At 42.1% G+C, this 24,282-nt stretch overlaps 3 protein-coding genes across 6 annotated transcripts; 2 read left to right on the forward strand and 1 right to left on the reverse strand.

Moving 5' to 3' along the window:
- Positions 1–440: 440 nt before the first annotated feature.
- On the forward strand, positions 441–5,361 carry tmem47 (transmembrane protein 47). Its single transcript, XM_072439495.1, has 3 exons — positions 441–737; positions 4,031–4,171; positions 4,429–5,361. Exons 1-3 carry the CDS (start codon positions 512–514, stop codon positions 4,605–4,607), a joined length of 546 nt encoding a protein of 181 aa, XP_072295596.1. The 5' UTR covers positions 441–511; the 3' UTR covers positions 4,608–5,361.
- Positions 5,362–5,416: 55 nt separating this feature from the next.
- Positions 5,417–12,304, reverse strand: tab3 (TGF-beta activated kinase 1 (MAP3K7) binding protein 3). Its single transcript, XM_072439494.1, has 7 exons — positions 12,131–12,304; positions 11,419–11,578; positions 9,995–11,240; positions 9,746–9,906; positions 9,516–9,609; positions 6,374–6,457; positions 5,417–6,150 (listed from the first exon to the last, which is right to left on the reverse strand). The coding sequence occupies exons 2-7, from the start codon at positions 11,515–11,517 to the stop codon at positions 6,005–6,007; spliced, it is 1,830 nt and encodes a 609-aa protein (XP_072295595.1). The 5' UTR covers positions 11,518–11,578; positions 12,131–12,304; the 3' UTR covers positions 5,417–6,004.
- Positions 12,305–14,418: 2,114 nt separating this feature from the next.
- Positions 14,419–23,423, forward strand: nexn (nexilin (F actin binding protein)). 4 transcript variants are annotated; one of them, XM_072437831.1, is made up of 15 exons: positions 14,419–14,593; positions 15,434–15,958; positions 16,036–16,227; positions 17,182–17,269; positions 17,360–17,508; positions 18,723–18,923; positions 19,007–19,180; positions 19,348–19,536; positions 19,840–20,031; positions 20,483–20,527; positions 20,741–20,935; positions 21,315–21,536; positions 21,617–21,805; positions 22,167–22,530; positions 22,669–23,423. In XM_072437831.1, the coding sequence occupies exons 2-15, from the start codon at positions 15,476–15,478 to the stop codon at positions 22,680–22,682; spliced, it is 2,697 nt and encodes an 898-aa protein (XP_072293932.1). In that variant the 5' UTR covers positions 14,419–14,593; positions 15,434–15,475; the 3' UTR covers positions 22,683–23,423. The 4 variants fall into 4 exon arrangements, with proteins under 4 accessions (XP_072293932.1, XP_072293934.1, XP_072293931.1 ...); XM_072437833.1 differs by lacking the exon at positions 22,669–23,423 and having other exon boundaries at positions 15,434–15,611; positions 15,729–15,958; positions 22,167–22,565; XM_072437830.1 differs by lacking the exon at positions 22,669–23,423 and having other exon boundaries at positions 22,167–22,565.
- The last annotated feature ends 859 nt before the right edge of the window (positions 23,424–24,282 follow it).

Consider the following 24,282-nt stretch of genomic DNA (forward strand, 5'->3'; position numbering starts at 1 on the left):
TATGTATTTATTTATTTATTCAATATCTGCTTTGTACAGTTTGTACAAAGCAGATATTGCGGAGTTTTCCATTTGTTTGTTTTTTCCTGACCACAATCTGCGGTGATGTTGACAGCCCCTTTCCTAACTAGTTGTTTTTTTTTCAATAAATGAATCCATCTGAATATAAAATAGAAATCCCTTTGGTTTAGAGAGAAACAACTCTGCTCTCCCTCAGTCTCATCTGAGTGTTAAACGTTATTCCCTGGTGCTTCAGGCCTAATATGAAACAGTAGATGATGAAGTGTCCTGACCCGGAGGCGCTAGGACCCAGCAGACGCGTGCTTCCGCGGCTCAGAGGCGGTGGTGCTGGAGCCAGTGTCCGGAGCCAGTGAGAGTGCGCGGCTCAGCATCACCGCATCCCGGGCACTCCCAGTCCCAGGACCGTCCACTCCCGGCACCTCAGCTTTTAAACGATTTTTGCCTGTTGTCGTTTGTTTGATGAACCAGTTTGAATGACTTTGCACCCGCGATGTCTTCGTCTTTAAGTGGCACTGAGGAGGTGCGCGTGTCGCCCCTGACGCCCCTGAAGTTGGTGGGGCTGGTGTGCGTGTTCCTCGCGCTGTGCCTGGACGCCGGGGCTTTGCTGAGTCCATCGTGGGTCACCGCGGATGACCAGTACTACCTGTCCATGTGGAGGTCCTGCTGGAAACCCGTCAGCTACGTGGAGTGGTCCTGCAGCAGCACTCTGACCACCGGTGAGTTCTGCGCGTGAACATGTTATTAACGCATCACCCTGTTAAAAAAAAGACTTCAAACTTGACTCAAACTTAGAGGCTGGATTATGGGGAATGTAATTTTGTCAAGGACGCGCGGGGGGAGCTGCGCGAGCTGGTTCAGATAAGGCATGAACCACATTCATATTCAAATGAAAGTGAGACGCGCTGGGATAACAAAAGCTCCCAGCAGACAAGAGCAGAGCCAAGTCTTTTTGTTGGTGAAAATGATACAAAATGTAACCCTCTTGAGTGCAAAATGTTAATTACTTTATAATTAGCAACTCTCTGTTTCGTTTAATTAAAAGAAAAGTTAGTCCTCCGCAACGCAACATGGTATGGCCTAATTATTATTTTAATTTTAATGAGCATAACGGTTGTACATATTAAAACACATTTTAAAAAGTGAACCAAACCTGCTCCCAAAGTCTGAATGGGCTTTTGGCATGTCCAATATACTTTTCAGGACAATGTGGGAATTTCTTTCCACCAGGAGCGGTCCAGCTGGGGTTTCATTTGGCCTTTTGTTGCACACAAAATGAGCCTTTGTGTGGGTTACTTCACTGGCCATGGAGTGAGGGCAACCCAGAGCAGAGAGCTCCCCCAAGATCCAGATGCCTGAAGATTAGTAACCAGGGAAACAAGAGAAGCACTCCACAAATGCATCCTTCTATAAAACAAATCTCTTTATATAGACTACGCTTAAAAATGTGCACATTCCCTTATTATTCTCTGTTTTAAAATCCTTTTTAGGCAGATGATTCACAAATGCTCATTTTTGCACTGTTGGTGCAAGTTAACTTGCTCATTCTGCAGCAAAATATTGATTATCTTTACGTCCAGATGAACCATTGACTCAAACTATGACCTGGCTCATCATATGAGTCTACGTGTGCAGCAAGTCACGCTGCTACTTTGACTTCCTCCTGTGCAGCAAACATGCAACTGTTTTGGATTTAGTCTGGGAAAATATTTTCATGGTGTCCGTGAGAAGAGTAAGAGACACAGAGGTCTTTCTCCGTCAGCACAGACAAAGTGCACTTTGGTGCCATACCTTTGTATAGTCAGCAGTAGCATACCACACTTAGTGCACACAGCCAAATGCCCATTTCCTCAGGCTTGAGCTGGCCTGGGCTTATTGATTTGAACTGTGGTAATCAGCTTCTACCTCTCAACTTGTTTTACCCTAACCCTCCGCCCATCATGGTGTTTCTTTTCTTTCATGTTTGGGGAATTGAATTAGTTAAACAAGTCTACAGTAGGAACTACAGCTTGTAGTCTTCTATCACTCAAAATATAATATATATCAATGATCTACTGTATCATGAAAACAACCTCACTCAGAGATTCCTAACAGCAAAGAGTCAGAGGTCAAGAATAAAAGATACACAGTTGACACAAGGAATGTGGTGCACCACTGCAAGGGCAGTGAGTGTTCCTATTAGGTCGATGTGAGCGCTGCGACTAATGTAGAGTCACTGTGTTATCCTGCCCACCTTTCAGCTGTAGACCTGGACATTTTGTGTCATATGATTTAATTAGAATTATGATGAACAGCACAGTTTTGGCTTCACTTTCAGCCAGAAGTAGACTGCAGGCTCTTCTTTGACACAGATCCTGCGCTATTGTCTTAGTCAAAAACACTAAATTGGAGCCTGGAGGAGTTTTCGATTAGCAGTTTCAGCAGCAGCAGCAGCGGCAGCAGCAGCAGCAGCAGCAGCTCGCATGGACACAGGGAGCCGTAATTAATGCTCTGATTGAATCTTGTGTTCTGTATCTCCTCTTTCCATCTGCCATCCTGCAGGCTCCAGATTAATAGTTTGGCACTTCCGGCTCATCAGGCCTTTAAGCACTGAGAGTTTTGGCCGTGCTTCTTGTGCAGCATCAAGAGCCTCTAACTCTGAGATGATATGATTGTGTGCAGCCTGTGTGCAGCCAGCAGTATCATGAGAACAGTGATAAGAGTACACTGACCCGGAGTAGACATCTGACTGCACATGGGACAGGAGGAGCACAGGTCAAAGACTGAGAGGCCGGCCAGTGAAGGGTCAGCACTTGCTGTAACAGAGGAATGAGTGCTCTGCTTTTCGTGGGCTCTCTCCAACTTCCTGTGGTGACAAGGCCCATTTTTAAACTCCAAACCCTGAACCATATTTGGTCAAAAGTAGTACATGTTTGTTTATGTTTGAGCTGGCTGGCCCCTGGAATAAAACATATCTCCAACACTAGTGGGAACATGCACTTTAATAAGCAAAGGTCCAATCATTGCTCAATTATTTAGTGCCTTTAAGGTACTATTCTTGGCAAAGAACATGTCTGTTATCCATGCCATATTTTCTCACACACAACAATGTTGGACTTTTATTTAAAAAAACTGACTCTTTCAAATTGCTTTATTTTTTGTAATATCCTCTGTTTACATAGACTCAAGCTTTGACCACTGAACAGTAGGTCATAGAAAACACAACAGTATAAGCGCAGTGCCCAATTCTCTGCTGTTACACGTTAGACTAAACAGTTCATTATTTAATTTTGTGCCTTACTTTTTCAAGGCATTATAATCTATAGCCATTCCCTGATTGGGATTGGTACCTGGTCTTTTTAGGGAAAATCTGGATAAAATGCTGAGAACACTGCTGAGCCTGCAACAAACCAAGTGTGCAGGATACCCATTATCTGAGTCACTTCACAGAATCACTCGGCCTTGCTACATTGGGATCCGTTACGCTGCACCCCGTGTGTGAACCCATGCACATTTCTGTTGATTGTTCTTGCTCATCCAGAAACTGTGCTTGCTTAATCTACTCAACTGTGTGAATCACATCGCTCCTCTGCCAAGCAACTCACTAAAGTTTTCACAGCTTTACTTTAGCAGCTTTTCCGAGATGCTCATTGAAAGAATAGGCAGTGTTGTTTTGTACAGTATTTAGAGCGTACTGTCTCTTTAAAATGTCCTTAAGTGCAACTAAAGAATGACATGGCCTTCCTCTAACTGACTTCTGGGATCCAGAGACATTTTGCAAACCTCATTGTTCAAACTTGTTACAATATTTGAAACAATATTTGAAACGTTGGAAACTAAAATATGCAACCAGAAAGTATGCCCTTATTTGACTTTATCTTAGCTTCACCTTCTCGTTCCTGTCATCAGGCTGAAAACAGTTCGCAGAAGTCCCCTCTTTCTATAGGTAGTGTCATCTGCTGTCTCAGTGTGATTTCATGCCTCTCTCCCATCCCCCTGTGCCCCTCTGTCTGTCCTTGTGTGTTTGCATCAGACTGGCACATTGCCACTCTGGCCCTGCTGTTAGGAGGTGCGGCCCTCACCCTGCTCTCACTCCTCGCCGCTCTGGTCTCTCTGTGCATCGGGTCTCGGAGTCGCTGCTACAAGCCTGTGGCCATCATGCTCTTCACCGCAGGTACCACTGGAAATTAAACCCTGATTAAACAACACATTTTATTCTGTAATCCAAGCAAGTTTAGCCTGTGTTTTTGCCCGTTCCTAAATATATATATTAAAAGATGTCTGCCTAATAAACACCATCCATCACACACCCTGAGTATCAAAATGAAGAGATAACACATTTCTCTTCACTGGTCAAGAGGTCATCGTGTTATATCTTATTGGCATATTTACAATTCATTAACACATGTTTCCTTCCATTGTGTCTTTCAGTGGTGCTTCAGGTGTGCAGCTTGGTTCTCTTCCCAATCAAATTCATCGAAACCGTCAGCATGAGGGTTTACCATGAGTTCAACTGGGGCTACGGTCTGGCTTGGGGATCCACAATCTTCTCGTTTGGAGGAGCCATCCTCTACTGCCTCAATCCAAAGAATTATGAAGACTATTATTAAAAAGTCAAGACATAAAGGAACATTCTTATAACTTTCTGACAAACTCAATCAGAATCTGTAGCTTCAGGGCAAATCAAAGCTCATTTTGCTTTGGTGAAGACATCTAATGACTGCGGATTTCTTTGGGAGCCACAGTTTTGTTACTTTCAGTAATAGAATCCAAAAATGCTTTGGGTATGCAGTCATGAGGTTCAATGCCCCCAAGACACTGATTATATAAACCAATGAAAACACAACACCAAATACTGATGTTGCAATAAAACTTACAAAAAATGTATGCTGCAAACACCTCTTCACAGGGTCAACTCAGCATATGAATTTAGAGAAAACTTTTGATCATTTATCCACAGATAAGTATATACCAAGTATACACCCTCTTGGTGAAAAGGACGTGTAAAACTAAACATGCAGCAACAAATTAAACACGTCAGTAGAACAAAATCACTGATACAAAATTGCATTCACTGTAAAAACAAAACATTGTAAATAATATTGTATTCTGTGCACGTCAGCATGACAACCCCCACCACAGCAGAAGAATGCTCATCCTGTTAGATAAAAGTTACATCGAGCAAGTTATGGTGTGTTTTTTGTTGATCACGTGTTGTAGAGACTTTTGTAATTCATAGGAGCAAAATGGCACTTGATTAAGGGTATATTTTGTATGAGATGCCTCCAAAAGCATGGTGGTTTGTAAACAAGCTACTGTTTGATTATTACCGGTTTATTATTGAAATAAAAATACTCTGGAAAGTCTGTGGTATATGTCCATACAATTTAAAAATATCCCCATGTGTGGTCAAACCACCTAGAATCAGCTCCTTTATTAAGTACAGCAAGTTGAGGCATTTGCACAAGACACCGTAGTCTTCCACATAATACATAGTCATCTTATAAGCACAAAAGTATTGACTATACTTAAATGCATGTCTCTAGTGTTCTTAAATCTCCTTTCAGTGAAACAAGCTCCAATAATGAGCCAGATACAGTGTACAGTCTACATTTCGCATTATTTCACAATATGCCATTGGTTTTATTGTGAGAGCGGATACAGTCCCCCTGTTAATGAGGAAGTGCCTCTGGTCTGAGTTCAGGAATGGGCACAGTTGTGTAAACAGGGCAGTCTCTCATTCTGCATGGAATGTTCTGTAGGTACAGCGGAGCAGCTCTCCTACCGCTCAGTCACTCACACATTTGTACATTTACAACGTTCATTGCCATTGAAAATCAGGGAGAAAGTGCACGAGGGCAGCAGGACATGTGTTTTTTTTTCAGCAGGCCGTCAGGGCTTGTATTATGATTTCCAGGGAAGGTCTTCTTTAAGATGCAGATTCAAACAGGGCAAAAGCTGACAGTATCCAAGGCTTGCCAAGATGGGGATAAAGCAGAGTTTAAGTTCAGGTGTAGCGGGGCATCTCACATTGTTCACAGCGATTAAGCGCAGGATGGTTGAGAAAAGTGCAACTATCACAGTTCCAGTGAGCTCCTTCAAAGTCCTCGTCCCTTGGAGGCGGCGGGGCTGGTTTAGAGGTCGGAACTTCTTCTAAAACAGATTTAAAATACAAACTTACCACTTGCTTATTATTTCACAAAGTTAGAAGACACCATCTTGGCTCAAAAATAGCGGTTTTAGTTTCTTATGGTAACTGCAAACAGGGTGGTGTTAGCCATGCGCAGAGGTTCAGTTAAAAATGACAGCAAGAAAACTATAATAATGAGACATTTTCAGCATTGTGGAGTGTTTAGAAGAGCAATGGGCTGCTTACCTTTCTTATAGGGTGTCGGCAGCACAGCTGGACCAGGCTGGATATTTTTGTAAAAGTCAGTCATCGCAATTGGGTCAAACTTTCCTGTAAAAGTAAGGAGAATTTTTTTAATATAAAACTGGAGTTGTATTCTGGAGTGATGTTGCATTGTTACATATATCAAATAGTAATGATTTTTTCTGGCCCAAAATATGTATTTAACAAGAGAGTTGCAGCGTGAACTGGGGAGAGAGAGGGGAGAGACTCTCAGCAATTGGTTGATGACTGGAATTGAACCTATGACGCAGCAGAAACCTGGAATCCACTGCACCACCGGCAAAGACACTTTTCAACTTTCAATTTATGTGAGCCCCAATCTGAAACTGCTGTCAATCAAACATTATGGAAATGGAATGACATCAAGATTGATATTGGCAGTGAAATCGTCAGCATCCCCTGTCCTTAAGACAAATGTCCCAGCATCCCCTGTCCTTAAGACAAATGTCCCAGCATCCCCTGTCTTTAAGACAAATGTCCCAGCATCCCCTGTCTTTAAGACAAATGTCCCAGCATCCCCTGTCTTTAAGACAAATGTCCCAGCATCCCCTGTCTTTAAGACAAATGTCCCAGCATCCCCTGTCTTTAAGACAAATGTCCCAGCATCCCCTGTCTTTAAGACAAATGTCCCAGCATCCCCTGTCTTTAAGACAAATGTCCCAGCATCCCCTGTCTTTAAGACAAATGTCCCAGCATCCCCTGTCTTTAAGACAAATGTCCCAGCATCCCCTGTCTTTAAGACAAATGTCCCAGCATCCCCTGTCTTTAAGACAAATGTCCCAGCATCCCCTGTCCTTAAGACAAATGTCCCAGCATCCCCTGTCCTTAAGACAAATGTCCCAGCGTCCCCTGTCCTTAAGACAAATGTCCCAGCGTCCCCTGTCCTTAAGACAAATGTCCCAGCGTCCCCTGTCCTTAAGACAAATGTCCCAGCGTCCCCTGTCCTTAAGATTAATGTCCCAGCGTCCCCTGTCCTTAAGACAAATGTCCCAGCATCCCCTGTCTTTAAGACAAATGTCCCAGCATCCCCTGTCTTTAAGACAAATGTCCCAGCATCCCCTGTCCTTAAGACAAATGTCCCAGCATCCCCTGTCCTTAAGACAAATGTCCCAGCATCCCCTGTCTTTAAGACAAATGTCCCAGCATCCCCTGTCTTTAAGACAAATGTCCCAGCATCCCCTGTCTTTAAGACAAATGTCCCAGCATCCCCTGTCTTTAAGACAAATGTCCCAGCATCCCCTGTCTTTAAGACAAATGTCCCAGCATCCCCTGTCTTTAAGACAAATGTCCCAGCATCCCCTGTCTTTAAGACAAATGTCCCAGCATCCCCTGTCTTTAAGACAAATGTCCCAGCATCCCCTGTCTTTAAGACAAATGTCCCAGCATCCCCTGTCTTTAAGACAAATGTCCCAGCATCCCCTGTCTTTAAGACAAATGTCCCAGCATCCCCTGTCTTTAAGACAAATGTCCCAGCATCCCCTGTCTTTAAGACAAATGTCCCAGCATCCCCTGTCTTTAAGACAAATGTCCCAGCATCCCCTGTCTTTAAGACAAATGTCCCAGCATCCCCTGTCCTTAAGACAAATGTCCCAGCGTCCCCTGTCCTTAAGACAAATGTCCCAGCGTCCCCTGTCCTTAAGACAAATGTCCCAGCGTCCCCTGTCCTTAAGACAAATGTCCCAGCGTCCCCTGTCCTTAAGACAAATGTCCCAGCGTCCCCTGTCCTTAAGATTAATGTCCCAGCGTCCCCTGTCCTTAAGACAAATGTCCCAGCATCCCCTGTCTTTAAGACAAATGTCCCAGCATCCCCTGTCTTTAAGACAAATGTCCCAGCATCCCCTGTCCTTAAGACAAATGTCCCAGCATCCCCTGTCCTTAAGACAAATGTCCCAGCATCCCCTGTCTTTAAGACAAATGTCCCAGCATCCCCTGTCTTTAAGACAAATGTCCCAGCATCCCCTGTCTTTAAGACAAATGTCCCAGCATCCCCTGTCTTTAAGACAAATGTCCCAGCATCCCCTGTCTTTAAGACAAATGTCCCAGCATCCCCTGTCCTTAAGACAAATGTCCCAGCATCCCCTGTCCTTAAGACAAATGTCCCAGCATCCCCTGTCCTTAAGACAAATGTCCCAGCATCCCCTGTCCTTAAGACAAATGTCCCAGCATCCCCTGTCCTTAAGACAAATGTCCCAGCATCCCCTGTCCTTAAGACAAATGTCCCAGCATCCCCTGTCCTTAAGACAAATGTCCCAGCATCCCCTGTCCTTAAGACAAATGTCCCAGCATCCCCTGTCCTTAAGACAAATGTCCCAGCATCCCCTGTCCTTAATACAAATGTCCCAGCATCCCCTGTCCTTAATACAAATGTCCCAGCGTCCCCTGTCCTTAAGACAAATGTCCCAGCGTCCCCTGTCCTTAAGATTAATGTCCCAGCGTCCCCTGTCCTTAAGACAAATGTCCCAGCGTCCCCTGTCCTTAAGACAAATGTCCCAGCGTCCCCTGTCCTTAAGACAAATGTCCCAGCATCCCCTGTCCTTAAGACAAATGTCCCAGCATCCCCTGTCCTTAAGACAAATGTCCCAGCATCCCCTGTCCTTAAGACAAATGTCCCAGCATCCCCTGTCCTTAAGACAAATGTCCCAGCATCCTCTGTCCTTAAGACAAATGTCCCAGCATCCCCCGTCCTTAAGACAAATGTCCCAGCATCCCCCGTCCTTAAGACAAATGTCCCAGCATCCCCTGTCCTTAAGACAAATGTCCCAGCATCCCCTGTCCTTAAGACAAATGTCCCAGCATCCCCCGTCCTTAAGACAAATGTCCCAGCATCCTCGGTCCTTAAGACAAATGTCCCCAAGTCCCCTGTCCTTGGACACTCCTTCTCGACAAGGACAAAGTACAAAACTTTGGGATAAAGTAGAAACCTGGAGGAGTTCTACAGTGAAGGAGAGATCCGACTCCCTTGGACAGACAAGCGGACGCCGATTGATCAAGTCACTTAAGCTTTGACTGAAGATCACAGTTTTTAATTACACTTCAAAAGGTTTAATTCTAAAGATCTATTGTATGTATTAAAGAGTTTTTGTGTCTGTGCACATACTGTGTATACCTCTAGATTGCAGTAAATCGGTCTCCTTTAGGGTACACTCGATATCAATCTGTAGCTTTCTGTTCAACGTCCTCAATCGGGTCATTTCTTCAGGCTGCGGAAGGCCATGAATAAACAACACAATTAGAATAAGAATGGATAAAATACAAATCGAAATCAAATTAAATACGTTTGATCAACTAAATAAAAGATATTTGGTTACTTATCCATAGAAAATATGCATTCATTACTCTTGGAATAAAACTGGTGGAGTTGACACGTCGAAAGCGTCTTTGAAGAGCATCATATTCCATATTGTTGACATCAGCCTTTAATTGTTCAAGTTTATGGCGTTCAGCCAACAGCTCCTTCATTAGACGCTCCATTCTGGCTCGCTGGTGGAGTAGCAGAGCTGTGAGATTTAAGAGCAGTATTTTTAGACATGTCAACTACATAATTTATGTCAACTACAAGACATTTCTAATCAAAGTGGGTTGTACCTTGAGTGTAGGCATAGTCATCAGACCCTGAGCTTGAGCGTCGGGGCATGTGCTGGAACTGGCTGGTGGCCGCCCCAGATAAAGCGGAGATTGGGAGGATTGGTGGAGGAGCAGCACTGTTCTCCCCTTGATCCACTATGTTGAGAAGAGACTCTGCTTCAGCCACAGGAGGAGAGCTGGGAGGCCTCTGAGCTAGGCCACCAGGAGACACTTTTATTTTAAAGGTATAGGCTGACTGAGCCGGCTGAGGTGAGGATGTAGGCCGCGGTCTAGCGGGCATGTACATCCCTGGGTGAAACTGCGCAGGTGCAGCAGAGACGCTCCTTGAAGGGGAGCTAGGCGAGGGGCTGGTAGCCATGTATATTGCTCCCTGGGGGTGAGGGGTATGTACAGTATGCACAGGAGAGTTGCTGCGTGGTCTTGGATTATTAAGGGTTATTTCAATCTGGTTCTTGGAGCTTTTTGTATGGTATGGCCTATAAACAGAAGGCTGTTGCAGGGGTTGCTGCTGGTGATGATAGGTCATGCTGGGAAGAGCTGGGGGGGTAATAGGTAGGAAAACATACTGCTGGTGCTGGTGTTGGTGTTGGTGTTGCGGCTGCTGCTGCTGCTGCTGCTGCTGGACCTGATGCTGAGGAGAGCTGTAAGGAGAGCCATATGTGGGAGTGCTGTACGGGGACTGCTGATGCTGATAAACTTGTGCTCCTGATGAGGACCAAGGAGTTGGTTGTGGGCTTTGCGAGGGAGAAGGTCGCATATACAAGTTGGTGCTGTTACTACTGCTATAGTGGCTAGGGGGAATTTGCAAAGCCTGAGGAACAGTGGGTATACTCTGAGACAATGTGACTGTTATAGGGTTCATATTATAGCGTTGAACAGGTGAATAAGTAGGCGACATGCCCTGCATTGGGGGTGGTGTCGGGGTGCTAGCTGATCTACTTTGGTCATTTATAAAGAATGGATTGTAGCCTGGTGAGGGTGCCATTGTGGCAGGTGCAGACAGTGGTTCAGGGTAACTGGGCCGCTGTGGATCAATGTGACTGTCACTAGTGCTGTGCACAAGGGAGCGCCCCACTCCTGCCCCTCCATTTGGCTTTGCTGCATCATTCCCAGGGTACAGGCTAATGTGAAGCAAGTGGTTATGGCCCAATCGGCTGTCCTCTGGACTGTGATGAAACTCGCCATATAGATATCGATTACTTTCTTGAGCCAGCAGATGGCAACATAGATCCAAGTTATTATTGTTCTAAAACGGCAAGAAAACATTCTCAATATTGTTCAGTGTTAAAACGAAAACAGAAAAAGCAATTGAAATAATATAATGAATTATAGATTGGTGAATTGGAATACAAACAATCGTTCCAAATGTAGGCACATACTGAATAGAATGACTACATTATAATACAAGAGCATTGTGCTATTACCTGTACAAGGTACTGGGACACCACTGCTTCAGGGATCTCTGGAAAGCGCTGCTTGAGATCCTGCAGGATGTGAAAGTCGAGCTGAGAGCCCTGCGCCATCCCGAGCCAAAACAGAGGGTCAACGAGCCCTAAACTGCCGATGATGTTCCCGTCTCATCCCCTTGTTATGAAGAGGGTAAAGGACACAACAACAAGCACCATTTCAAATGCACATGTTAAATCACATAAGTGCAAATGAACAAGGAAAGCGACAGAAACACGCCCTGTGTCACAACATTCACAACTTCAGGGTTTAGGTTGATTTACACTACATCACATACATGACTACAGAATACATGCATAAAGACGACCTCCCAAAACAAAACATTAATATCTGTGAAAGCATGAAGTATGTCGTCTGATGTTTGTCTAACGTTAACTAGCTGTTACTGTTGCACGGAGCGACAACGACACAACGCCACCTCCACCGCTTTACACTGCTGGACTTCATTATCGGTGTCAATCTGTCATAAATCTGGGAATGGACATAACTATCACGATTAGTGGAGGCCTGTCTAACAATCTACTCCTAAACACAGGAATGTGCTGAACTAGATTAACTCAGCGCTTTAGCTTAGCTTCTCCCCGGTCAGCTGTCATATACTCGAGTGTTGATAGATTAGCGAGCTAACCATGCTAAAGCTAGCAGCCTCATGAGTAAGTTAAACCTTACCATGCGTTCGGCGTTTCTTTCCTGTCTCGGCACATACTTAGATCCAAATGGTGCCACGTGTAAAATTAGATCAAGGGAGTCAATTGTGTTTGTTTGCTTTTTGATTTATACTTTCGCATTCCAGCAACTGGGCCCTGTCGTTTAATGTAAGTGAACGCGCAGGTATCGCGAGAGTTCAAATCCCTCCACAACCAGGAAGTAGTTCAGTCTTCTTAAAAGCAAAAATAATTGAATACGTCCATGAACAGAGCATACTTGTTTTTTACTTTAGAAGGAGGGACAGCCACCACATGGAAAAGAACGTCGTGGTTTGCAAAGTAAAGTGAAAAAAAAAAAAAATCAAAATTAAAATCCGTATCCTAAAAATTAGTACAGGATAAATACGTTATCACACTCATACAAATAGAAATGGGATGCATGGAGCTGTTCAGCAACTTATTAAACTGTAACTTTACATATTAGACCCCTTCCTACAGATGTATTGTGGATGTATTTTATTATGCTAAAAGCATCTAAATGGCATGTGCAAGTGATTATTTAGACAAGGCTAGGTTCAACATGTCCATATAGTCATATATTATTAATCCTTAATTGTTGTATAATGTGTTTTGGCCCCTGTGTCTCTAGATGAAGCTTTTTCCCATTTTCGACTTTTTACACTGAAATGCTATTTAAATTGCTCTGGTCGTGTTACAGGAGCAAAAACAATGCTCAAGCATATTATTTTATATTAGTTTTAAAGTAAGATAAGATAAGATATTCCTTTATTGTTCCACATGGGGAAATTTCATTGATGCAACGCAGGTAGATACAGAGGTAGATACAGAAGAAAAGAACAGATCACTTAAAGGAAGTTTGAAAAACACTCTCAGTAGAAGATCTCCTATAAACAAAAACTCCCATAGACAAAACCGTTTGAAATGTGCTTTTACTGTTTAAAAAAAGGAAAAAAGGTCTCATGAATTCTGAGAACTATCAAAGAGTCAAAGATATAGGCTCTTACGACTGTCCTTTTTGTTCTTCATAATTATTTGAAATCCACTAAGACACAAAGAACGGACGAAGCAGCTAGAACACATCTACCTTAAGTGCCTTGTGTCCCACAAATGTATAAATCAAGAGGGGCAGACTGACTGTGCCTCGACACTATTGGAGTCCAGCAGCTGAGCACAGGACCCAGTCTGACTCAGGTTTGCTGTCCTTACAGTGCTGATTAGTTGTCACAGCTGTGATGCTATTTTGGGCTTCCTCTCGTTGTTCATGATGCTCTGCAGAACTCCTCTTAACAGAACATGAGTGTATCCCTCAACAAAACCAAGTCATTGTCCAAATTAAGTCAAATGAATATTTTAGTGAGTACTCGACTCCAAAACAATGAGATTTTTATTTCTTTACTATGGAGATTTAAACACAAGATATATTGTTCTAATGCATTGTAATTGGAGCTTCCAGAATACCTTGTTACTGAAGCATCCGAGAGAGATTCTCTCTCACAATTTCTTTCACAAACTCTGTTTGTAGCTGTCTAAAAGTACACCAGAAATCTGATTATTGCCAAATTTCAGGTGTTATCAGTTTATTGAAATGTCATGCATCTGACTGTTCGCACCTGTACAGGTTTTGACCAGGAAAATTGTTACAAAAGAAGGCCAAACTATTGAGGCAAAGACAAAACAAGAGAAAATGTTAATGTTAACTATTACTTTAAAACTATGACTTTAAACATCCATTGATTAACTGATATATGTCACAAGTGATGATCATATTTCTTGTGGGCATTGTAAAGACACGGATCTATATTGGTTTATCTATTACTAATTATCAGATTTTTACTGACCATATAGGCCTAAATATACCCACTGATACTTTCACCTAAACAGGCAAAGTAGATCATGTGTCTTAGAACACAACATTTTGTACTCATGGAGAATAAATAACCTCTATTGTAATAGGGCAAACATTCTAACTTTTTGTGCCACAAAGGGAAGATTTGTTTCTTGTCCCTAACTAGACAAGTCTTGACTTAATACTCGTGAAAAGGGTAGCTTTTATTGTAGGATAAGGTTTGTTCAATAAAGTTCTCTTTATGATAACAACTTTTGGTGCTATTTTGATCAGCCTTCAGGCTGATATAAACCAGGGTTTAAGTATATTTTAATGACATCCTAATAGAATATACATGCTAAACTCAGAAGGTGGCCCAGGCTCAGTATTTTTGCAGCTGGTCCTGTCTGCGTGGAGCAGGATGAACGCACAGGGACTGCGCATGCGCGCGTCGCAACAGCTGAACGTGCGACAAGTGCGTGTGGAATGTAGTATCCGGTGGGAGGAAAGTAGGGTACTTTTATGGAAAGTCGTCCGCTAGCAGTGACTGTGCCACGAGTGGTTGCGTTTTGGTGAGCTTTTGCCTTTGTATTTGAAATTATTCGACGGGATTTATTTCAACTACAAGACAACAACCAGGTAATAAACCCTACAAATCTTACTAACGCCTAATGTTAAGGGGAAAGATGTTTGTTTTCCAACTAAAATGAAATGTCGTTTAACGCAATCTGTAAACTCAGTATTCCCAAAAGAGAACAGCAAGGAACATCAATGGGAATTTCGATTCTGACCTGGGGAGGACTTGTTTCTTTGTTTAGTTTTCTGTGAGTTACAATTTGGGCTTACACATTCGAAAAAATAACAAATAATACTTTATTAATATAAAATACGTGGAGAAAACATGTTTGTGTTTTCCCACTACAAAAAACTACAATTGCTTAATTGATTTCAAAATTGTGACCAAATAATAGGTGTCTGAGGACACTGGAAAACTTTTTTGTAAGTTGACTGCTTTCATCCCTCCAGTTGTCTCGTTCTTAGCCTCATCATTTTATCTAGAGCTTTGGGGGTGACATGTGGGTGCCAACTTGAGCTCTGTCCAACTGCCTATCACTGGTCTGAAATAGCTGTGATCACATGTCCTTGACACACAAGTGAGCTATATATAGGGGTCAGACAACATCTACACCACTCTACAGCACAGAAACATTGCTGTTTAGTAGGCACAGGCCCTGTAAATAAATAAAAAATAAAACGTTTGAAAAGTAAAGAACATTTCATAAACATCATATAACATATTATCATATTTTGCAGAGATTAGCCTGTGCTTTGTTATCAATGGGATTCAGAGTGATGACAAATTGATATAGCAATTAACAATTCAAAACTAAATATATTTATATTTTATATTGTAAGTAAAAGTACTCAGTAATCAAACTATAATCAGAAAGCTGAGATTCATGCATGTTTACTTTTCAGAAAGAACCAGCCTGCTTGTCAACTTGTCATTGTGGTACAAACATGACTGAGGTGGCACAGGTTGCTGCAGTGGACGTCCATGACATGGAGGATGTTTTCAATGAAAACAATATGAGTGAGGCTGAAGATCAAGAAGAAAAAGTAGAAAAAGTAGAAAATGAAGAAAACGAGGAAACAGACAACAACAACATAGATGATACAACATCTCAACAAATTAAGGAAGAAACAAGCAGCAATGAGCCTGCAGAACCCCAAGTGAATGGAGTGGAAAATGAAGAAAACGAGGAAACTGACAACAACAATAAAGATGATACAACATCTCAACAAATGAAGGAAGAAACAAGCAGCATTGAGCCTGCAGAACCCCAAGTGAATGGAGTGGAAAATGAAGACAGCCAAACACCCATCAGGAAAAGAGAGCGGTCCCGAGCTGTAAACGGTGTGTCTAAAAGTACAGAGAAAGAAAATAAAGATCCGGACACACAGGAAGATGAGGATGTGTCTGAAGTGGCCTTGAAGAGAGAGGTGGGTTTTGTATTCTATAACTAATTCATTTCATATGTAAATACAAAAGATAGCAACAAAAGATGTTTTTCTCATAGAAACTACTGAAAACCAACAAACCAGTGGCTAGAAGCTACGTGCCAAAGCCAAACCAAGGTTCTGTGACGAACAAGTTTGAGGCCATGCAGAAGGCCCGCGAGGAACGCGGCAGGAGGCGCAACCAGGATGAGCAGCAGAAGAGAAAAGAACAGTTCATTAAAGAGAGAGAGTGGAACCGACGCAAGCAGCAGGTCAAAGACAGATAACCTACTAATGCGACAGTACACGACTGGCATGATGGCATGGTGTGGTGTGACCACGTGACCGTCCGGCAGCACTGCAGTGAGAACTCACCATTCTTTACACCCAAAATGAATAACATTTATTCAGCTCATCACATCATTGCTTTGTTTTGGAATTAACATTTGCTAGTGTTTATGTTTACCTTTTGGTTTGGTTTAATTACAAGACAAAACAGTAGGACTTGGATTGTCAGTGATCAAGTTAGTGATGAAAATGTCATAAAAATGAGGAGTGTGATTTCTGAGATGATTACATTACAACATGATGTAGATCTATGGAGATGGGGGGCAGTTGAAATGACCTTTTTTGTTGTAACAGAACAATCACCAACTGATTAGGTAAAACATTTGTGGATTCTTCTTATGAAGCTTCAATGTAATGTAGCAACCAATTAGGGCGTCCATTCATTATCTCGTCCTACTCATTTCATTTGGTACTTCCAAATGAACAGAACCGTTCCTTAAGCTAAAATTAAAGGCCAAACCTTTATTTTCTATTCAAAGTAATTTGTAGTAGTTCTGTAATACAATACAGTCTTGAATGAGCAGTTGTGGAGATGACACGTTGAGTGAGTTGAGGGTTAAGACAGGCTTTGTGTCCAGATTAAGTGGTTAGGGGCCTTCAGCAGTGATACTTTGTTGTGTGGATTACAGCTGATACAGGACTGTGAGAGCGAGTAGGGCCGTGCCATTGCTTGCCGGTCTCCGACACATATGCTCCTCTCCTGTGTATCCACCAACACTACCATCCAATCAGGTGTCCTCCCTCAGGTCATGTGACTTGGATATTAACAGGGATTAGGCCCTTGTACGTTCCAAGACCAGCATGGCTCTTGAGTGGCAAAAGAGATGATCCCAGCTAATTCGTACGCCTCACCACATTCTCCTTCTTCTCCACTGCAGATAAAAGAACTGCTTGCTTCCAGTGATGAGGAGGAGGAGGAGGTGAAGCCTGCAAAGGTGGAAAAGTCCTATGTCCCCAAAATTACCGGTGAGACCATGAATCAGGCGCAGAATGGAAGGTGATAGGGCGCCATGAACAAGTGTGTTAAAGGTAAGCTCAATTACTGTTGATCCTCAGGTAGCGTAAAGGGAAAGTTTGCAGAGATGGAGAAGCAACGACAAGGGGAGGAGAGGAAAAGGATGGAAGAGGAAAGGAAAAAACGGGAAGCCCAAGACAACATGGAAAAAGCCAAAATGAAGAAGGAATTGGCAAAAAAAGCAGCTGAGGTAAGTAACACTGCGTTGGCTGATTCCGGTGATAAAATCTAGTTCAGAAAACCAACAGATACCATAAGCTAGTTTGACGTAGAAGACACTGCTGTAATGTAAGTTGCCATTATTGATACGATTGATGATGAATTGGTTAGTAATGACATATGACATAGTATCTATATGGATTACCAACATTGGAACAGCTTGCATGGCTCTCAGTAACACTAAAGTTGTGTCATAAACCAATCTTTAGATATTATTCTCTCTTCTCATTGTTGTGTAAATGTATTGACCTTTTACTAGGCCAAATAATAGAAAAAAAAGGGATTGCAGCAATGCTAAGGCTAATGGATTGTACAACTCAAACAATTCTTTTACAACACAAAGAACCCCTCATGAAGTTCGAAATGTTCTAGAAACTACTAGAGAAAATTTGACCAAACTGCCAGGTGCCGACATTATATGACTGGCAACTGTTTTCCACACCTACTTGTGCCCAAATTAGCTCCAGACCTCTTTACTGTGACTGAATTAGACCGCAATCTGACCTACTGCAAGTGGAGACATTGGACGAATGGGACAGCCCCCGACCCATTACCTCACATATGATTAGAATTTACATATCAAACAGATTTGTGGAAACATTAAGGCTGCACTATATATCAAATTGTATCGGAATTTTGAGTTGACTATAGAAGCCCCTCTGCAAAGAACAAAATAAAACATAATACAATATAGACTTCTACAAACATGTTCTGAAATGTATGGAATTTTGGTATTAGTTTATCAGTTCACCAAATCCTACTTTTTAAAATTAAATATAATGTGTATGTAAGTATTACAAGTAGATTTGTTTTCGAAAATCATGCAGCCCTAAAAAACACTTCATCCTCGCTGTGTACTATTATATTAACTTTGTGTCCATGTGATTTCCTTTGTGGACCAATTAAATTTAGTCTATCATTTGGAGTTTTATTTAAACCCTGTGCAATAGTATAATTCCAAGTTAGTTGTATTCTAGTTGTTTTGATCTATTTATTTATTAAATGGAACATCCGGTTGTAGCAGTGTGTTTGAAAAGGTTTAATATAAAGTAAGATGTTAGTGAATAGGGGTCTATACTTTGTTCTGCTTGGAGAGATTTGTGCAATACAGCATTTTAAAAACTAAAATAGGACAACCAGTGCCTTGTACAAATGTGGAGTATTAAGTTTGCACTGGCTTTCTAGGAAGGAGATGACACAATACTGGTGCATGTGGTTCCAGCGAAGCCTTCTCGACCTCCAGGTAAAATCAAGATGAACTTTGAAGACATGGAGAAGAATCGAGAAGAGGAGTTGCAGAAGAAAGCAGAAGAGGATAAAAAAAGACGATATGATGAAAACAAACGCTCGTTCAGAGAGTCCAAAAGGCACTCTCTGGCGCAACAGGTAGCACTGGGCCAAAGTCAACATCTTGTATTAGCTGCCTGAGGCTTGGCTTTGGACCAAAACATTTAAACATGTGTGTTTAGGATGATGAGGAGAAGTCCACAGAGAAGCAACAAGCAGCTCCTGGCAAGCTGAAGATGACGTTTGAAGAAATAGAAAAAGAAAGGCAGGAACAGAGGAAGAAACAAGCTGAAGAAGGAGCCAAACGCCGCCTATTAGAGGAGAAGAAAGCCTTTGAGGAAGCCAGGCTGGAAATGGTAAACAAAAGTTATGGTCTTTGTCTTAATTCACATACATACAAACATAAACGTGACAGCACATTCATGCATTATACAGTTTTTAATATGATTAAGTTAAGGACAAAATGACATAAACAGATCATGTAATCATCATCATTGTTACTCAATCTTGCTGGTTGGCACAGGGTGAAGACGAGGAGGATTTTCAGTCATCTCAGGACGGCAAGGAGGAGACGCGACCTGGAAAACTGCGATTAAGTTTTGAGGAGCTGGAGAGGCAGCGAGTCGAGGGTTTACGCAAGAAAGCAGAGGAGGAGGCCAAGAAACGAATGGAAGAAGAACGAAAAGGTTTTGCTGAAGCCAGAAAGAGCATGGTCAGTGTCATTTATTTTGGAGTGATGGCAAAGATCATGCATTTAATGAGGAAACATGTCAAAGGTGCACTATGTAACCTTTCTGGTGGAGGACCTGCTGCCTGCTTGTCTCCATGGAGATGTTATTTTTGCTTGTTTGGAACACAGAATACCATTAAACGTATCAATTTTCATGGAGTCGAGCAGGGGGTACCACCAGGCTGTTACTGGTAAGATCTGTGGAGAGGTGGTATTTTTGAGCAAACTAGGTAAACTGTATAGTTGTAAAACAAACATGCGATTCTCAACACGCTTCCTTCACAGCTGGTGGATGAAGATGATGAGGCCCTCATGGCTTTGCTGAATCTAGAGGGCAGTAAACCTGGGAAAATCTGTGCCAGCTTTGAAGAGCTTGAGCGTCAGAGAAGAGAGGAGGAGCAGAAGAGATCAGAGGAAGACGCCAAGAGGAGACTGGAGGAGGAGAAGAGGCAATTTGCAGAAGCCCGTAAAAGCATGGTAAGAACCATGCGTGCATTTACATTTAAGAAACATTAATAGTTGGACTGTTTCTGTAACATAAACTCCATTAAACAACACCAACAAATGTAGGAAAACAGATGAGCTACTGTAGCACTCGAGTATGAAAACCCCAGTGACTCTGTTCTCTCACACCAAAATGTGGAATTATTTGGAGAATTGTGATTTGTTAACACATTTCTCTCAATGTATGTATTTGTATTGGTCCTATAGCTGCTATGATGATGCCCGGAACAACTATACGGCATTTTCTAAACATATATACAGTATAATGAATGAATGAACTCTCATTACCGAAAACAAAGAACAGAAAGTTTACGCAGCATATTCTAACTTCTTATTAACATATTATTATGATGTACAATGAACACTGATTGGCTCATGTCTAAAACTACACTGCTATATATTTGTCCAAATTATTTTGTTTAAGAGCCCTGGCCTGGATCAGGATGGTTCTGCCTATGGAGATCATACAGTAAGAGATTTGTATTTCAAATAAAGCAAACGTTTTGTCAGATTCTGTGTTTGTTTCATGGCCATGAGCACACTGCTGTGATGGCACTGATTTGTAACGTTTGTGTCCTGTTCGTTTGTGTCCTGTTGTCTGAATAAAAGTCATTGGAAAGATGATGATTTCAGCAAATGACACTTATCATTTGTACTCATTGTTTGGTATTTATCTCTTTAGATTCTAGACGAAGATGGGGGGATTGTAAAGTCTGAGTCTCAGGAGGCACTGCACCCAAGAAAACTGGAAATGAACTTTGAAGAGATGCTTAAGGAAAAGCAGGAAGCTGAAAGAAAACGCAAAGAAGAAGAACGCAGGAAGAATCGTGAACAAGAGAAGCAGGAATTTGAACAGCTTCGACAGGAGATGGGCGAGGTCAGTGCAGAAGTCTGCGTCTTAACTGTAGTTTACACTAATCGGGCAAATCATTATGACCCCATTCTTTTCTTTCTTTGTTTTTCATTGGTTCCTGAAATATATATTTGGCAACATGGGCACATTTTTCCTGTCAACGTGTACAAAAATGAAATATGTTTGAAAGAGAAATGAATTGTAATGCCTGGAAACACAGAGGGGGAACAAAAAGTTGCAATGATTAATTAAACTCCAATTCATAAATACGTTTTTGCAACCTAGTTCATCAGTTTGTGTGTTTGTTAAGGGGGTAATTATAAGGAAGATGGTCCAAGTGTTATGACTTTGTTGGAGGGCAAAACAATGATTTTGATGTCTTTGTTTTGTATTCTGTTTATAGGATGTAATCAATGAAAGCTCAGACATGGTGAGCAAAGAATATGAGGAACTGACTAAGCTGAAAAGGACTGGGTCTATACAAGCCAAGAGCCTTAAATCCAAGTTTGAGAAGATCAAGCAGCTGACTGAAGAGGAAATTCAGAAAAAGATTGATGAAGAGCGTGCGCGAAGGAAGGCCGTAGACGATGAAATTAAGGAGAGGGAGTCTGAGAGATACAACGAGGTACAACTAAGACATTTCAACACTTTGACAGGCAATAAAAAGTTGTATTCGTTTGTTGTTGAACATATTTTTTTTGAAAGGGCGAGGAACAGGAAGAATCGGCCGGTGTGAGGGCAGAGGAGTCCCCGTTCAAACAGAAGGTGGACATGCGAGCGCGGTTTGAACAGATGGCCAAAGCCCGAGAGGAGCAGGAGCGAAAGAGGATAGAAGAGCAGAAGCTGCAGAGAATGCAGTTTGAGCAGCAAGAGATAGATGCTGCGCTCCAAAAGGTAAATCCACTTTTGACAGTATAATCGTGTCATCTTCTAGACATATTAAGCTTTTCCTGGCATTTTGTGAATCGTAAACCACAATATTGATCTAAAACAGCTTACTTAGTGAAACAGCTCCAGTGACTTGATAGGCCCCACCTCTTTATACTGGCATTTCACCATAGCAAGCAACACATTTTCATTTGCGTGTTTTTATTGTTTATTTTTTAACCCTTCATTTGTAACCTGGAGTCAGAGCAGTCAAAATTCAAATGTTGCACAATACACAAACAATGCTAGTGATAAGTCCATTTTGAATAACGCAATGTCTCCTTTAATGTATTACAATTATTGCAGTGATTTTGTATTCTCTGTTCAGAAAAAGGAAGATGAGGGAGATGAGGAGGGGAGCATCATCAATGGCTCTGCGGCTTATGAAGATGAGGATGACCACGCAAGGTCAGGGGCTCCGTTGTTTAAAAAGCCCCTAAAGAACCAGTCGGTTGTGGACTCCGAGCCAGTTCGGTTTACGGTAAAGATCACGGGAGAGCCTAAGCCCGAGGTCACCTGGTGGTTTGAGGGCGAGATGCTCCAGGACTGTGAGGACTATCAGTACATCGAGAGAGGGGAGACCTACTGCCTCTACCTGCCTGAGACTTTCCCCGAGGACGAGGGAGAGTACATGTGCAAGGCGGTGAACAGCCGAGGCACTGCCGCCAGCACATGCATCCTAACAGTGGAAAGTAAGACCACCATGGTGTGACTGCATGCCCGAGTGATGCCTCATAACTGGACTGTAATGAAGTGGACCGCATGCTCCTCTTCCACGTGAATCTGTGATGACTAGTACAATGACAAACCTGTTTTTCTCTCTTTTGCAGCGTATGATTACTGATGACATACCAAGTACAGGAAGATGTCTTCTTGTTTTTAAACCCTTTTATAAAAAAGAAATAAACCCTATATAAATGGTCAAACAGCAGAGGGAGCAAAGCGTGGCATTCCGAAAGACAAGATACACAACAAGAGAAATGTCAGAATGTGTTTACTTACTGCAAACTCTGCACTCAGTAGAGAAGGAATTTGAAGTGCCAAATTTTGTTTTAATTTGTGTCCCGTCCCCATCATGTAGGCTAACATGAATGGATTACTGATCATCTTTTATACAGTAGGCCTATCATACTGTTTTGTAAATACAAATGTCATAATAACACGTTGATCAAAATGGCCTACAGCTCTTTGTAGGCTATTTTATCATCTTTTGGAAAATTGATTCTTGCTTGCTCATATTGCTATTTATTGTTGGCTTGTTAGTTTAAGTTAAATGCCATTTTACATAAGTTGTAGGCCCAATAGAAAAGGAAAATCAATTCCATGTCATTGAAAAACCAAAGACTTGTAATTTCCTGGTATTGGTTTTTAAGATATCTTATCTTTCCTGTTGATTTTATTTGCTGCTCCGGAGTGATTTTTACTGTAGCCTACCATCTTTATTATGTGGACTTATAACCTACCAACGCAGTTGTCATTATTGTATGCTGGACCTTTTGCTCTGTTTGATAAATTGTGTGCACTCACTGATTACTTCAAGTTGTCTTGTTAATAGTACAATGTTTTAATAAAATGATCAAATCTGTGTGTTGAGGGTTAATGAAAACTAAGACCATGAGCAGTGGCTGTACTTACTACACTTAAAGTGACCGCCTCATGTTGTGGTGGGACATGGAGGCCCAGACTCATGTTGAGCTCATTGATATTTGAATAGATCCATGACCTGCTCCCACAAAGTTTAAAAAGGGTGTTTGCTCGTCGGACCCATGTTGATTGTTTGAGTTTGTCCAACTTTCTCTCCCTGACACTCAGACGCTGTCACATTGGTGCGAGCGCTTTAGCCTCAAAGACTAGAGGTTCTGAGTTATTTCCAAATTATAGAGAATAAAAGTAGTAAATTAAATAGACTGCGTCTCTCCACAGAAGGAAAATGTTGCCCAATTTTAAGATAAAACCTTAATTGTATCAAATAAATATATTTTTATATTAATATTTTATTCAAGAAACAGTTGTATCAGTAATACACAAAACTAAAATGCAAAGTTATTTTATCGGCAACGATAGCACATAGAATAAGGCTCGGACCACTGAGGACCACTAAGGACCACTGGGACCACTAAGACCACTGAGGACCACACCGAGGACCACTGAGGACCGCTGAGGACCACTAAGGACCACTGAGGACCACTAAGGACCACTGAGGGCCACTGAGGACCACTAAGGACCGCTGAGGACTGCTGAGGACCACTAAGGACCACTGAGGACCACTGAGGACCACTGAGGACCACTGAGGATGTGGTAGTACTGAAACATACCACTAGATGTCACTCTGGAAGAGTGTTTCGAACTGCGTTTCAAAGCCTCGAAACATTTGGTTCACTTTGGTGGGGGGTGTTGGAGACTGAGCCGAGGATGAGGAGCAAGAGGATGTCCTAACGCGCTTG

This window comes from Eucyclogobius newberryi, unplaced genomic scaffold (assembly GCF_026437365.1).
Source record: "Eucyclogobius newberryi isolate DKJ021-1_F unplaced genomic scaffold, fEucNew1.0.hap1 SCAF_9, whole genome shotgun sequence".
In the NCBI taxonomy this organism is placed as follows: Eukaryota; Metazoa; Chordata; class Actinopteri; order Gobiiformes; family Gobiidae; genus Eucyclogobius; species Eucyclogobius newberryi.

What these genes read in the sequence shown, in the direction of transcription:
- tmem47 (XM_072439495.1), top strand. Translation starts at nt 512, where the DNA reads ATGTCTTCGTCTTTAAGTGGCACTGAGGAGGTGCGCGTGTCGCCCCTG. An exon ending in CAGCAGCACTCTGACCACCG is followed by an intron (nt 738 to 4,030) that starts GTGAGTTCTGCG and finishes TGTTTGCATCAG; the next exon opens with ACTGGCACATTGCCACTCTG. An exon ending in CATCATGCTCTTCACCGCAG is followed by an intron (nt 4,172 to 4,428) that starts GTACCACTGGAA and finishes TGTGTCTTTCAG; the next exon opens with TGGTGCTTCAGGTGTGCAGC.
- tab3 (XM_072439494.1), bottom strand. Translation starts at nt 11,517, where the DNA reads ATGGCGCAGGGCTCTCAGCTCGACTTTCACATCCTGCAGGATCTCAAG. An exon ending in TGTCCCAGTACCTTGTACAG is followed by an intron (nt 11,241 to 11,418) that starts GTAATAGCACAA and finishes TTGCCGTTTTAG; the next exon opens with AACAATAATAACTTGGATCT. An exon ending in CGATTTACTGCAATCTAGAG is followed by an intron (nt 6,458 to 9,515) that starts GTATACACAGTA and finishes TTACTTTTACAG; the next exon opens with GAAAGTTTGACCCAATTGCG.
- nexn (XM_072437830.1), top strand. Translation starts at nt 15,476, where the DNA reads ATGACTGAGGTGGCACAGGTTGCTGCAGTGGACGTCCATGACATGGAG. An exon ending in TGGCAAAAAAAGCAGCTGAG is followed by an intron (nt 17,509 to 18,722) that starts GTAAGTAACACT and finishes CTGGCTTTCTAG; the next exon opens with GAAGGAGATGACACAATACT. An exon ending in GGCACTCTCTGGCGCAACAG is followed by an intron (nt 18,924 to 19,006) that starts GTAGCACTGGGC and finishes ATGTGTGTTTAG; the next exon opens with GATGATGAGGAGAAGTCCAC.